Source organism: Salvelinus sp. IW2-2015, linkage group LG25 (assembly GCF_002910315.2).
Source record: "Salvelinus sp. IW2-2015 linkage group LG25, ASM291031v2, whole genome shotgun sequence".
NCBI lineage: Eukaryota > Metazoa > Chordata > Actinopteri > Salmoniformes > Salmonidae > Salvelinus > Salvelinus sp. IW2-2015.
The window spans coordinates 4,929,528-4,944,032 of record NC_036865.1 but is presented as its reverse complement, the minus strand read 5'-3'; the positions used below and the strand labels follow the sequence as shown (position 1 = coordinate 4,944,032).

Sequence of the window (14,505 nt, the reverse complement as noted above, 5' to 3'; positions counted from 1 at the left end):
ACATTGTGTCCATGTGGTGAGCCAGCGCCTTCCCCAGGACCTTCACACGTGCCAAGCCCACTCTGTCCTCAGGATCTGGTCATTGTCAATGCCCAATAACTGTCAGGGCTTTTCATGGCCATGCTAGCTAGCCGCAGCACCGACAACAACTACCCTCCAATCTCAGAAGCACTAACCTTTCATTAGCCAGGTCAACACACTGGGTGGATGTTTTTCCTCCCGTGATAAGAGTGCCACCTCACTTGTTTTTCACTTTATCTTGTAAGAACTTGTAGGATTATCAGAATACTCCAGTCCAGTAGGTATGTGTTGGCCATATTTTCCCTCTCGACAATTYCTAATGGTCTTTCCCTGAAACACTAGAAACCCAGAAAACTAGAATATGTAAAGAATTGCATGCATTTCCTTTTATATTGCAGTTGTTTAAAACTGCTAGCCCCTGAACATCCAATGGCTCTTATGTGGAATGTGTAGAACCCTCGGGCTCACAGCCAGTGTGGAAGCTGTTTATGGAAGAGAGGGGTCCTCACAATTAGAGGACTAAGCTGTTTCTCTGGCCTTTTCGAGCCATGTTTGGTGAGATCCACGCTCAGCACTGGACAGCTTCTCTCCTCTCTGCCATTTGTWGAGAAAGAAAAAGTCAAAACTATATTGCGTAACAGCTCCCGCTATTTTTCTCTGTAGTACACCAGACCTTGTGGTGAGAGCTATGTTATATATGAACACGGCTCACTTGAAGTCTCAGAATGAGAGTAGGGATCCCTGGCTGTGTGAGGTTTATCATAGTTCAGCTATTTTTCTTTTAAGCAAGCAGACAGCAGTTCTCGAACATGTGGAGCCTAACGGATTGCTACAGCACACAACAGCTGTTCTCATTCACTGGTAGTGACACACTGAGTTACAAGAGTTGAAATTAGACCATTTTACGGAAAAAATATACACTTAGGGAAATGTTTTCCACCATACCAGTATCACATTCCTCTCATTTGTCTTTTTCTTTAGCTTTACTTGTTTTTTTTAATAGTGTTTACATCTCTTTTCATGCTTCTGAGATAGACAGTTGGAAGCTGGATGAAAAAAACACATGCGACTGTCAACCATGCAGTTTTACAGTTCCACGAAGACCATAATTACGTTTCAGTATGTCAATGTTATGCATACATGTTGTTAATGAACTTAGTGAAATGGATTGACTGACCAATGTATGTTATCAACACAGTAAGAGAACTTGTGAGTCAAGCCCCAGGGTTGTCCTGTAGCTAATTCCAGACATCTTGTAATGTCCAGTCTATTCTGCATGGGCTGGGTTTGGATGGGGGGGCCAAATGTTTTGATATGATCTGCTGCAGTTGTTGAGTGGGTGCCACATTCTCAGGAGGCATGTGGTGACATGTCCATCTGGGCACGCCTTGTGCTGAAAGCAACCAGAACCCCAGACTCCCTTGTTGGTCTGAGGGTGAAGGGCCCAGTCCATATCACCTCACCCAGTTAGTCTCAGAAGTCAGAAGACTGAGGAGAAAGAGATCTTAAAGAGGGTTTGTCTAGAGTCGTAGGCTTGTTGACTATCTGAGAGGGCTTCCTACTCCAGGCTGGTTGATCTGGTTTACAAAGAATCTTGTAAGTAAAGTGTGATCTTTAATGTGATGWATAGAGGGAATTTAGTGTCTAATGGGAAGTGAATCAGAGGATGTGTTTTTCCTGTATGTATACATATTACATTCACAGTAAAATGTCCACCACAAGCAAGTTGTGTTGGACTCCTTAAATATTAGACATGAGTTTGTCACATGACATCTGTCAAGCCTCAGAACAAACAACTTGCTCTGGCTTTGAGGTGATCCTTGATTTTGAAGCTGTGCTGAAGGGGAGGCTACATTTCTGTAACTATCTGTGTTGTGGAGCCTCAGCTGATGCATATCTACAATGAATATGCGTTTCTCTGTTAGTCCTGAATCACACATTAGGGAGAGTGAGCTTTCCTTTAAAAAAAATTGTACACTTACAGTTGATGTCGGAAGTGTACATACACTTCGGTTGGAGTCATTAAAACTCGTTTTTCAACCACTTCACAAATTTCTTATTAACAAACTATAGTTTTGGCAAGTCGGTTAGGACATCGACTTTGTGCATGACACAAGAAATTCTTCCAGCAATTGTTTACAGACAGATTATTTCACTTTTAATTCACTATATCACAATTCCAGTGGGTCAGAAGTTTCCATACACTAAGTTGACTGTGCCTTTAAACAGCTTGGAAAATTCCAGAAAATGCTTTAGAAGCTTCTGATAGGCTAATTGACACCATTTGAGTCAATTGGAGGTGTACCTGTGGATGTATTTCAAGACCTACCTTCAAATTCAGTGCCTCTTTGCTTGACATCATGCGAAAATCAAAAGAAATCAGCCAAGACCTCAATCCTATAGAACATTTTTGGCCCGAACTGAAAAAGAGTGTGCGAGCAAGGAGGCCTACAAACCTGACTCAGTTACACCCGCTCTGTCAGGAGGAAAGGGCCAACATTTACCCAATTTATTGTGGGAAGCTTGTGGAAGGCTACCCAAAAAGTTTGACCCAAGTGAAACAATTTAAAGGTAATGCTACCGAATACTAATTGAGTGTATGTAAAATTCTGACCCACTGGGAATGTGATGAAAGAAATAAAAGCTGAAATAAATAATTCTCTCTACTATGATTCTGACATTTCACATTCTTAAAATAATGTGGTGATCCTAACTGACCACAGACAGGGAGTTTTTAATGTCAGGAATTGTGGAAAACGGAGTTTAAATGTATTTGGCTAAGGTGTATGTAAACTTCTGACTTCAACTGTGTTTGTTATGGAGTGGCTGCGGTTCCAAATTCTTTGGAAGCCTCTTCCCAATAGCATAAAATCCTAAACTTCTGCGCTTGTGTGGGATTCTCTACTTTAGGCACAGTCTCTGCTCCACTCGTTCGGCTGCCCAGAGAACTGGCTTCTCTGGCGAATTTCAGTGATGAATGTAGAATGGTGCTCATTTAATCAAGTTAGATCAAAGCCAGTGGCGTGTATTCATGGATGCTAAGGGGAGCCAGTCTTCCCAAAACAATTGACCAAGAAAAAAATACAAAAATAAAATAATGTGTCTTTCGTCTCTCTGTGTTTCATCATTTCCCTTCAATTTGCAAGAAGCTGAATGTATCTCACAGGAGAAAGCATGTGAGCGAATGAAGCAGCACCTCTCTGTCTCTCTACGTGTAGGCCATCTATCTGATGCTGTCTGGTCCAACGAGTATGACATTGTCGCCACCCGTAGCATTGAATGCAAAGGAAGCCAGCGAGCATTTGGCCTTCCTTGATAAAAACTTTTTATAAAAAAGGTGCCAATCAGCGTTGAGCTAAACGGAGCGAGCTCAACTGTGAATGGTCCTTTCGCACCCAAAAAAGTGTCAAGTGAAGCCAGCTTGGATTTTGCCATCACTCCTATCAAATTGCATTGAGAGCATGCGTCATACGACAGAAACAACTTGAATTGTATTATCGCGGTGACTAGCTAGCTAGCTAGCTAGCTAGCTAAAATTGGCACTTTCCTAAATTAGCCATGGATGGAGATAGGGATTTGAACTTGTGGTAGTACTTAATTCTCCATACTGGCAAATGATTATAAAGGCGATTCTGATCCAACCATAATTCATGGCCTGAGAGGATGGAAGTTCAATATGTAGCTCGATGTAGCAGTGGCGATTTTAAATCTTGGTTGGCAAACTCCCCCCAACTGTTTTTGATGCATGCCAGCAAAGCCACTACAAAACACTAAACAACACAATCACGGCGCAACTAGAGAACATTACCAACCCCTACGCTCCGTATTTTCCGCTGGCTACCCCACCACCACAAAACCTATTTCTTTCAATTACTTGCTGTGCTATTTCGTTGTTCATTTGTTCAGTCATTTCATTCTCAACCAGGATTTCTATGAAACGCCGTTTGGGTCTTTGTGTGTCAAAAAAGATAGACGTATATAACACTTTGATGTGTAAAATAACACAACATCTGTTCCACATTTTTTTAAACATTTAAGTCATTTAGCAGACGCTCTTATCCAGAGCGACTTACAAATTGGAAAGTTCATACATATTCATCCTGGTCCCCCGTGGGGAATGAACCCACAACCCTGGCGCTGCAAGCTGCAAGCGCCATGCTCTACCAACTGAGCCACACGGGACAGCTGTCGTTAGCTAGCTAACTATATACTGTAGCTAGGTGTCATCATCTAAAATAACCCTAATTTATCAGACAGTTCTTATTTGATTAATGGTGGTCGGACCCATTTATATGAAGCTAGCCAAAATAAGGATTAGCAACATTCGTGGACTTTGCGGTTAGCCTTCAAAATAAATGTATGGCTATTATTTGTATTAATTTGCATTACTGTCAATGACATACTTTTATTTTGAAGGCAAACCGCAAATTCCACTATTGTGCCTAATCCTTATTGTGGCTAGCTTCACAACACATAACCCGGTCCGGTCGAGCCTCATTAGCCAGATGGACCTAGCTGGCTGCTTATAACGTTAGCTTTGGGCAACAGGGTTAAGTTGCTGACTAGCTATTTATTTTCATGAACTGAAGTTCAATTTCAATAGTTAAATAACAAGTGGCAACATAGCTAATACTTACTCACAAGGATTCCTAAATCATTGCTAAGAATAATGAAAATGACTGCAGGTTCTACTGGTCATTGTTTTCAGGCTGGTTGTATTGGTGCTAAGCAGGTACCAAGCTAAAGCTAGCTACCCAGAAGTTGCAGTCAAACAAATTATGCTTTATTACCAACGTGGTATTGTAAACACATCGTTTGTGGCCGGCATTTGCTTGTTTGCAGACTTTTTTTGTACAGCTTTGACAGTGCTACTGTTTCTTCTTTGACATACAAAGACCCAAACGGCGTTCCATTATATGTATGTCGTGAAGCTAATAGCAGTACTATTAACATCTGAAAAATAGCGCACTTGGTAGTGTGTATCGGTGTTCGACCAGTCGGTGAAAGCCAACATCACCCACGACAGAGAACGTTTGATTGTCAAGGGCAATGAATTCCATTATCTTGACTTTAATGGATTTCGCCTTTGAGTTGTATCGCTGAAATTGTCTTACTCTTTCAAATGACTGCTCGACTTGTTGACTGCTCGATACACACAGCAGACATTGTGGGCTAGTTTAGGAATGCTGTGTTGCACGTGTAGCATGAAATTACATTATGTCATGTACCTACGTATATAGGTATGCACGGTAGCTTTGACATCGGTTTTTAACATCGGCGTTAAACTAGACATCGGGCCGATACCGATGTTGGCATTTTTAGCTAAAATTGGCCGATTCTGATATATCGTGCATCCCTACTAAACAGTCCATTAATTGCATTATAACGGTGACAAACGGTGCCCACAAACTGTTGGTCCTAACATAAAGCTGTCCCAACAGCCAAGTCAGAACAGTAGGCTAAATTATGAGGGGAAAATAGACCAAATTATTAGGGTGAGGCACATGGGCTACTAACAGCTTACTACACAACATACACTAAGTATTACTTTCTTAGCTACAGTATATCTCCCTGGCATAWTATACATAATTTATGCAGTAGCATACAATCAATTTTTGGATTCACCTTGTTGTGTTTTTCTAATTTGAACAGGAAGGTGGCGCGGCGGTCCTTGGTGGCAAATTTTGTCATCTAACTTTGTCATCTGCCATTCTCTGGATATATGGTGCTTTCAAGACAACTGGGAACACAGTGATCTTCAGGTCGGAGCTCTTGTTTTCCAGTCGGAGCTATTTTTTCCCKAGTTGTCTTGAACTCACGGATGTCTGAGATTTCCCAGTTCCGAGTTTTCAGTTGTTTGGAGCGCAGCAGATTCATGCTGGATTGACAGCATGGCCAATGTTGAATTTTTATCGTTTTAAGCTTGGAAAATAGACCATTAAACCCATACTTAGACCACACACTCACTATAYCAGGCTAGGGATTGCTTTGTAATGCCTGCAGTTAGCCACTGATTCCTTCCAAACCACTCWTTGTTGAATTTGCCATTTCCAACTAGTTGTGTAATGTTTATGTCCAATGGCCGATGAGCACTGATACATTTTATTTATAATTTATCTTCATTATTTCTTGAAAAGGATTTGCCAGTAGATTGTCGACTTCATTCATGATTATGACTGCTAGCTAAGATTTTGAAAGTATCTTACTGAGAAAACACTGAGTTATGCTGAAACAATTGCATTTTGGTGCTGCCTTACTCAAGCAAGCAAAAAAAAGACCATGTTTGTATGCGGCTTTATTAATTCAATGATTATTTATATTTTTACATTGTTTGGAAACTGATATGTGACACCTATTAATGCCAAATGAACATGCAAAATAGGCACATAAAAAAAATCTCGTTTTTTTGGGGTCTTGAAGTGATTAAAAACAGGGGGAAAATATATGTAATTTATATTATGTAATTAATACCAATTATGTGTATAGATACCAATCATTAACATCAATCAATATGTAATAATGTACGTAATGTGAAATTTAACTGTTGGAATTTATTTTTCTATTACTATATCACAAATCATATTATTGTTATTCAACTATTTATTTGTTTCTTGTTTTTGATATTGATTAATTTATTAGTACAGTTTTTTTGCTGCCCTGAATGACAGGTTGCCACTGTGTAGAAGGCTAATGCAAGCATTTTAGCCCGGTAGCCTAGGACAACAAAAAATAAAATGCATGTACTGTATGACAGAGTGATAGACCGTTTTGTCAACATGAAAGAGAGGAGGATGGCACTGCCGTTTCTCTACAAGTAGGGTGACATTCTAACCACACCGCCCGCGTCATTGCACCCACACCCGCCAACAAGCGCCTGCGTAGACAGGACTTGGTTCTATTTGTGATGCTTGATGCGCTACAACTCTCGGCTCTCCCATCTCCTCATTGGTTTTTAGGAGCATATACCCACATGGGTGATTGAAAGATGAACTGAGGTCCACACTCCAGTTCAGTAGCTAGCTAAATTGCCACGAATGTTTAATGCTTTTTGACCTGTCCCCAAATTAATATAGTTGGTTCAGAGTTCGTTTTGATATTTCAAKCTGTGTGTCCTGATCGTGTCTAGTGTGGATGGACAAAATCAACTTGCTCGCGATCACAGATGCACGCGCACGTCCGGTCTAGTTTTTCTACTTGCATGAACGAACGCACGCACACGCACAAACACACACACAGAAATCAGAACCATGCAAAGCCACATCATATTTAACTTACGTTGATTGGACTTAATAATTTTTGGTATCTTTTAGTTGTCACTATATTAGACTAAGCAGAGGTGATTTGATGATGTTGAAGTTGAAATGGTGCTGGAATAGTGGAGGCAGCTGTCACGTTGTATAAAGGATTGYAGACAGGCGCAGGAATACGTAATAAGGGGGGTTTAATACTCCACCCAAAAATACAACATGTCATGAAAGGCAAAGGGACGAAGCCCAAAACAAACACGTATACAAAAACACAGGGATGTAACCCAAACAAAAGATCAAGGTTAAACCTCTAATAAATACACGGGTCAGGTCTAATTAGCAATGGCCGACCAATCAGCTGCTTGGGGGAATTCAGGAAGCCATCCTGAAACACACACATACATACAAATACACAAACRACAACACAGAAACTGGGGAACGTAACAAAGAACTTGACTGGCCTGCACAGAGGCCTGACCTCAACCCCATCYAACACCTTTGAGATMAATTGGAACGCCGACTACGAGCCAGGCTTAATCGCCCAACATCAGTGCCCAACCTCACTAATGCTCTTGTGTTTGAATGGAAGCAAGTCCCCGCAGCAATTTTCCAACATCTAGTGGAAGGACTTCCCAGAAGAGTGGAGGCTGTTAAAGGAGCAAAGGGGGGGACAAACTCAATATTAACGCCTAAATCTCTTAAAAAGCACTTGAATGCACGCATGTTGTATAAACGACTTCACCAACTGGGAAATACGAGATTCCGAAGAGCATTTGAAGGCAGCATATGACTGCCATTGATGACATGTTTTTAATGATATACGATGATATTGTAGTGGCAACCTTGTGTTGTGTAATTGTAAATTGGAGCTAGAGTTTTATTAATGTCCTGTATTGAAGAGAGCTTGTTCTACTTCTGCAATTTGATAACACACACACACACACGTGAGATGTATGCAGACTCCTACTTTGCAGAGAGCTCCACCCATGTATTATCTGTCAACCAGGAAGTAGTAGAGTTCACAACGGAACCACACTGTAGCATGTAGCTATTCAGTAATGCTCGCAACATTCGGTCTAAATTATTTATTTGCCTTATCTATGGATTTATAATTGTTGGAAATAATCAACATTCAAATAACCATTGAAGATGGTTGAAGAAACAACCATCTTCCAAGTTCTACTGACCTCACTGCTGTAAGTTTTCAAAAGTGAAAGTAAACCTCAATTCCAGAAGCCATCACAGAAGAGAGACGGTGGTGGTGAGAAAATGGCATCTAAACCTTCCCTCCCAGAGGAGGATCTCTGCTGTACTGTGTGCTGTGACATCTTCAGGGATCCGGTTTTCCTGTCATGTACCCACAGCGTCTGCAAAGCCTGTCTGAAGGAATTCTGGAAACAGAAGGGATCTCGAGAATGTCCAATGTGCCGGAAAAGATTGTCAATGGATAACCCCCCATGTAACCTAGCTTTAAAGAACCTGTGTGATGCCTACTTACAGGAGAAAGGTCAGGGATATTCAACAGGGTCAGAGGTGCATTGCAGTCTGCACAGTGAGAAACTCAAACTGTTCTGTCTGGATGATAAGCAGTCAATTTGTGTAGTGTGCCGGGATTCAAAGAACCATAAAAAGCATGACTGCATCCCCATAGATGAAGCTGCACTGGATCATAGGGAGGAAGTTAAGACTGCACTGAAGCCCCTAAAGGAGATGCTGGAGGTCTTAAATGAAGTTAAACTGACCTGTGATCAAACAGCAGAGCACATTAAGACACAGGCCAAGCACACAGAGAAGCAGATTAAGGAGGAGTTTGGGAAGCTTCACCAGTTTCTACAGGATGAAGAGGAAGCCAGGATTGCTGCACTGAGGAAGGAAGAGAAGCAAAAGAGTCAGACGATGACAGAAAAGATCGAAGAGATGAGCAGGGAGATATCATCACTTTCAGACACAGTCAGAGCCGTAGAGAAAGAGCTGGGAGCCGACGATATCTCATTCCTGCAGAACTTCAAGGCGACAGTCAAAAAAGCAAAGTGCACCCTGTCAAATCCACAGAAGGTTTCAGGATCACTGATCCACGTGGCAAAGTACCTAGGCAACCTGCAGTTCAGAGTCTGGGAGAAGATGCAGGAAATAGTTAAATACACTCCTGTGATTCTGGACCCCAACACGGCCCATCCGCATCTCATCCTGTCCGAGGATCTGATGAGTGTGACATACAGCAAAGACGCACTGCAGCTTCCTGATAACCCAGAGAGGTATGACGACCTCTTTGTGGTCCTAGGCTCTAAGGGCTTTAACTCGGGGACACATAGTTGGGACATTGAGGTTGGAGGAAATAAAGCCTGGGCTCTGGGTGTAGCTTCAGAGTCTGTCCAGAGGAAGCAAACGATTGGCTTTAGACATGGATCCTTTGGTGTGCAGTGTAAAGACGGGGAATATACTACACATTCCTTGTCGGACGAATGTACTCCATGCACTCCCCTCAAAGTGAGAAAGCCCCAGAGAATCCGAATGCAGCTGAACTGGAAAAAGGGAGAGCTTTCGTTTGTTGACCCAGTTGATAACACGGAACTTCACAAATTCACGCATCCTTTCAAAGAGAGAGTTTTTCCGTACATGTCTACTTTACGTTTTAATCCTCTGAGGATCTTGCCAGGGAAGGTCTCTATATCAATTGGTTCCGCCTCTGTCTAAACCAGGTGTTAACATGCTGTAAATTAGTCAGTAAAATATCATCTTATTCGGTAATGGACAGCACTTCTAGCGACTTAAGTCTTTATGAATACAGGCCTTGATAGTATAGTTTTCTTCGACATGAGTGTGTGTTTTTTTTAAATTGTGAGTGACATGGGTTCATGGTTTGCCTGTCAAATCATTGAATTTTAAAGGGAAAGAAACAAGTACCATTATCCCATGGGGAAATGTGGGACTTAAGAATGCTATAGAATCCAGAGACCCAATAGCTGAAGAAATACGAACAACATCATGATTTACCTCCCGTAAGGGTGGGGTCCTGCTAGTGTAAATATGTTGCATTACATTTGCCGTTATCGTGGGGATTTACATTGGCTGTGTGTTTTTGTATTTTTTTTGTATTTTTTTAATTCACCTTTATTTAACCAGGTAGGCCAGTTGAGAACAAGTTCTCATTTACAACTGCGACCTGGCCAAGATAAAGCAAAGCAGTGCGACAAAAACAACAGCACAGAGTTATAGGACATACATTGTAGATTTGACATCATGACATTGTGACAGTGTGAGGCATTGTTCAAGCCTCATTGATCTATTCACAGTAATACCTATTTGTATGTTGGTATTAATATATCCTTAATCGTTTTTTATTCATTATTTTCTTCTTATATATACATATATAACAAATCTGTCCACACTTTATTTAGCACCTGATGTTCATGTCCCAATAAACAGTGCCTTCCTAATAAATGTCAAATAATAAACAAAGCTCTGTGTTTTCATTCTCTTGCAAGAGGCAGTAAAGAGGTGGCAATGGTTTTTAAGAGATGAATGTTGATGGGAAATGTCGAGATTAATGAGTGATCAGTGGCAACCCGTCATTCAGGGCAGATGGGGTACAGCTTTTAAGCTGTTTTGCATGTTGTTTTTTTACATTAATACATGTCACATATCAGTTTGCAAACCATGTAGAAAATGCATAAAATAATAATTGCTTTCTTGAGTAAGGCGGCTCCAAAACACAGGTGTTTCAGCCTAGCTCAGTACTTTCTGTGTTGACGGGGTAGCCAGCAGAAAATACGGAGTGTAGGGGTTGGTAATGTTCTCTAGTTGCACCGTGATTGGGTAATGTTCTCTAGTTGTGCCGTGATTGGCTCGGTGTTCTGTCACTCATAGGGACACTACGTCACCGCCAAATCTAAGGGTAGAGCAAAAGGATTCAAGCCCTGACATGGAGTATCATTAGAAGTGCCCATCCAAGAAAGCTTAAGGTCATTGGCCACAGATAAAATTACGTCAAATCACATTATACAGTGCCTTCGGAAAGTATTCAGACCCCTTGACTTTTTCCACATTTTGTTATGTTACAGCCTTATTCTAAAATGGATTAAAAAACTAAAAAATCCTCAGCAATTTGCAAACAATACCCCGTAATGACGAAGCAAAAAATAAAATAAAAAATGTGACAATTTATAGAAATAAAAAACAGAAATACCTTAAGTATTCAGACCCTTTGCTAAGAGACTCGAAATGGAGCTCAAGTGCATCCTGTGTCCATTGATCATCCTTGAGAGATGATTTCTACAATTTTATTGGAGTCCACCTGTGGTAAATTTGGAAAYGCACACTTTTTWATTTATTTAACCTTTATTTAACTAGGCAAGTCAGTTAAGAACAAATTCTTATTTACAGTGACGGCCTACACCGGCCAAACCCTAACCAGGGCGACGCTGGGCCAATTGTGCTCTGCCCTATGGGACTTCCGATCATGGCCGGTTGTGATACAGCCCSGGATCGAACCAGGGTTTGTAGTGACACCTTTAGCACTGTGATACAGTGCCTTAGACCGCTGCGCCACTCGGGAGCCCACCGGGATCCCACATGTCTCTATAAGGTCCCACAGTTGACAGTGCATATCAGAGCAGAAACCAAGCCATGAGGTTGAAGGAATTGTCCGTAGAGCTCCGAGACAGGATTGCGTCGAGGCACAGATCTGGGGAAGGGTACCAAAAAAAATACTGCAGCATTGAAGATCCCCAAGAACACAGTGGCCTCCAAACGACCACCCCTCATCACTGTCAAACGCTCCCTAAAACACTTCAGCAAGCWGGCCTTTCTAATCAACCTGGCCCGGGTATCCTGGAAGGATATTGACCTCATCCCATCAGTAGAGGATGCCTGGTTATTCTTTAAAGGTGCCRTCCTCACCATCTTAAATAAGCATGCCCCGTTCAAAAAATGTAGAACCAGGAACAGATATAGCCCTAGGTTCACTCCAGACCTGACTGCCCTTGACCAGCACAAAAACATCCTGTGGCGTATTGTATTAGCATCAAATAGCCCCCGTGATATGCAACTTTTCAGGGAAGTTAGGAACCAATATACACAAGCAGTTAGGAAAGCTAAGGCTAGCTTTTTCAAACAGAAATTTGCATCCTGTAGCACAAACTTTAAAAAAAGTTCTGGGACACTGTAAAGTCCATGGAGAATAAGAGCACCTCCTCCCAGCTGCCCACTGCACTGAGGCTAGGAAACACTGTCACCGCCGATAAATCCACGATAATTGCGAATTTCAATAATAATTTTTCCACGGCTGGCCATGCTTTCCACCTGGCTACCCCTACCCCGGTCAACTGCCATGCACCCTCCACAGCAACTCGCCCAAGCCTCCCCCATTTCTTCTTCACCCAAATCCAGATAGCTGATGTTCTGAAAGAGCTGCAAAATCTGGACCCCTACAAATCAGCCGGGCTAGACAATCTGGATCCTCTCTTTCTAAAATTATGTGCCGAAATTGTTGCAACCCCTGTTACTAGCCTGTTCAACCTCTCTTTCGTATCATCTGAGATCTCCAAAGATTGGAAAGCTGCCGCGGTCATCCCCCTCTTCAAAGGGGGAGACACTCTAGACCCAAACTGCTACAGACCTAGATCTATCCTACCCTGCCTTTCTAAGGTCTTCGGAAGCCAAATTAACAAACAGATCACCGACCATTTCCAATCCCACCGTACCTTCTCCGCTATGCAATCTGGCTTCCGAGCTGGTCATGYGTGCACCTCAGCCACGCTCAAGGTCCTAAACGATATCATAACTGCCATCGATAAGAGACAATACTGTGCAGCTGTATTCATCGACCTGGCCAATGCTTTCGACTCGYTCAATCACCACATTCTTATRGGRAGACTCAACAGCCTTGGTTTCTCAAATGACTGTCTCGCCTGGTTCACCAACTACTTCTCTGATAGAGTTCAGTGTGTCAAATCGGAGGGCCTGTTGTCCAGACCTCTGGCAGTCTCTATGGGGGTGCCACAGGGTTCAATTCTCGGTCCGACTCTCTTCTCTTGTTTTTTTTATTGTTTGGTGTTGTGTTGTGTTGTGTAGTGGCTTTTGCTGGCATGCATCTAAAAAAAAAATTTAAAAGTACTTTGCCCCACCAATATTTACATGCTAAAACCGCCACTGTAAGTGATGAATTCCATGTGGTTACAGACCGAATTGAAAGTTACCTCATAGAAATAAATTGAAATTCCTGAACACAGGTTACCTCTGCTAGTTTATTGTCAACATTTCAGTCTGAGACTWTTTTAAAGACCTGAGTGTTGGCAGTGTTCAGCATAATTTATTTTCAGAAGAATTGTCCATGCACTGACGCTGTCATTCATTGTCTGTTGTCAGGTTTCAGCGTCTGTCTCTCTTCCGACCCAACCCCTCCCCATGTTTAACTAATGAATGACCAATGACCAGAGGCCACTGAGAGGCGGGAAACAGTTGCCAGGCAGCCACCTCATAGCCTCATAAGTGTATGACCTACAGCAGCCCTCTCATTAGATATCTGAGAGCAGAGCACTATACAGTATATAATCATCCAAACAGAATGCCAAAATGAATTTGGTTATGAATGTTGGTTTTGAGTTTCTCAATTTCGTACAGTATCTGTTTGTTCTTCAGTGTGTGTGTGCCACTGAGCCAAATTGACCTGTATTTGTTAAGGTAAATGAGCTCTAAAATCATCTCAGATTGTCCGGATCAAGAGAATGTGCATTTAGGTAGGGACTTTAGTACTGGAGGTTTACTTGATTATAGTTTATCTCAGTCTCCTGTTTGTCTTGGCCTGAGCACTGCTGGCTGATGAGCCAGACCTGTCCCCCCCACCCTCTCTCTCTGGTCGGACTACTGACGATCTCTGTTCGGAGGCATCTCTCTTCCTAATAAAGACTGAAGCAATCTTTGCACTGATGTGTTTACCTAGTGTACTGTACGGTGTTAGCTGTTACGTCTTCTCTATTGTCAGCAAGGTAGATTTATGATTCAGTGTTTGAAAACACTTAGGGACGGTTTCCTGGATACAGATTAAGCCTAGTCCTGGATTTAAAAGTGCTGTCAATGGAAAATCTCCATTGAAAATGATTTTTAGTCCAGGATTAGGCATCATTTATGTCTGGGATACCGGCCCTGTAAATTGACCATCTGTACTGTATCTTTCAATAGATTGTTTTCCGATTTGATTATAATTCCTTCAGATAGAGGTAGGGCTTCAAAAACAATG

The 14,505-nt window shown here is 41.9% G+C and overlaps 2 protein-coding genes across 2 annotated transcripts in view; both read left to right on the top strand.

Moving 5' to 3' along the window:
* Window positions 1-1,430: 1,430 nt before the first annotated feature.
* The window catches only part of LOC111951617 (sorbin and SH3 domain-containing protein 1), a 73,577-nt gene continuing 60,502 nt past the window's right edge, over window positions 1,431-14,505 (top strand). The window contains 1 exon segment of the mRNA XM_070434876.1: window positions 1,431-1,617. The gene's annotated coding sequence lies outside the window, so the exon portion shown is untranslated.
* Window positions 8,278-10,718, top strand: LOC111951618 (E3 ubiquitin-protein ligase TRIM35). The gene has a single exon (XM_023969804.3). The coding sequence runs from the start codon at window positions 8,538-8,540 to the stop codon at window positions 9,960-9,962; it is 1,425 nt and encodes a 474-aa protein (XP_023825572.1). The 5' UTR covers window positions 8,278-8,537; the 3' UTR covers window positions 9,963-10,718.

Excerpts from the sequence above, each read along its gene's own strand:
- LOC111951618 (XM_023969804.3), top strand. The coding sequence starts at position 8,538 with ATGGCATCTAAACCTTCCCTCCCAGAGGAGGATCTCTGCTGTACTGTG.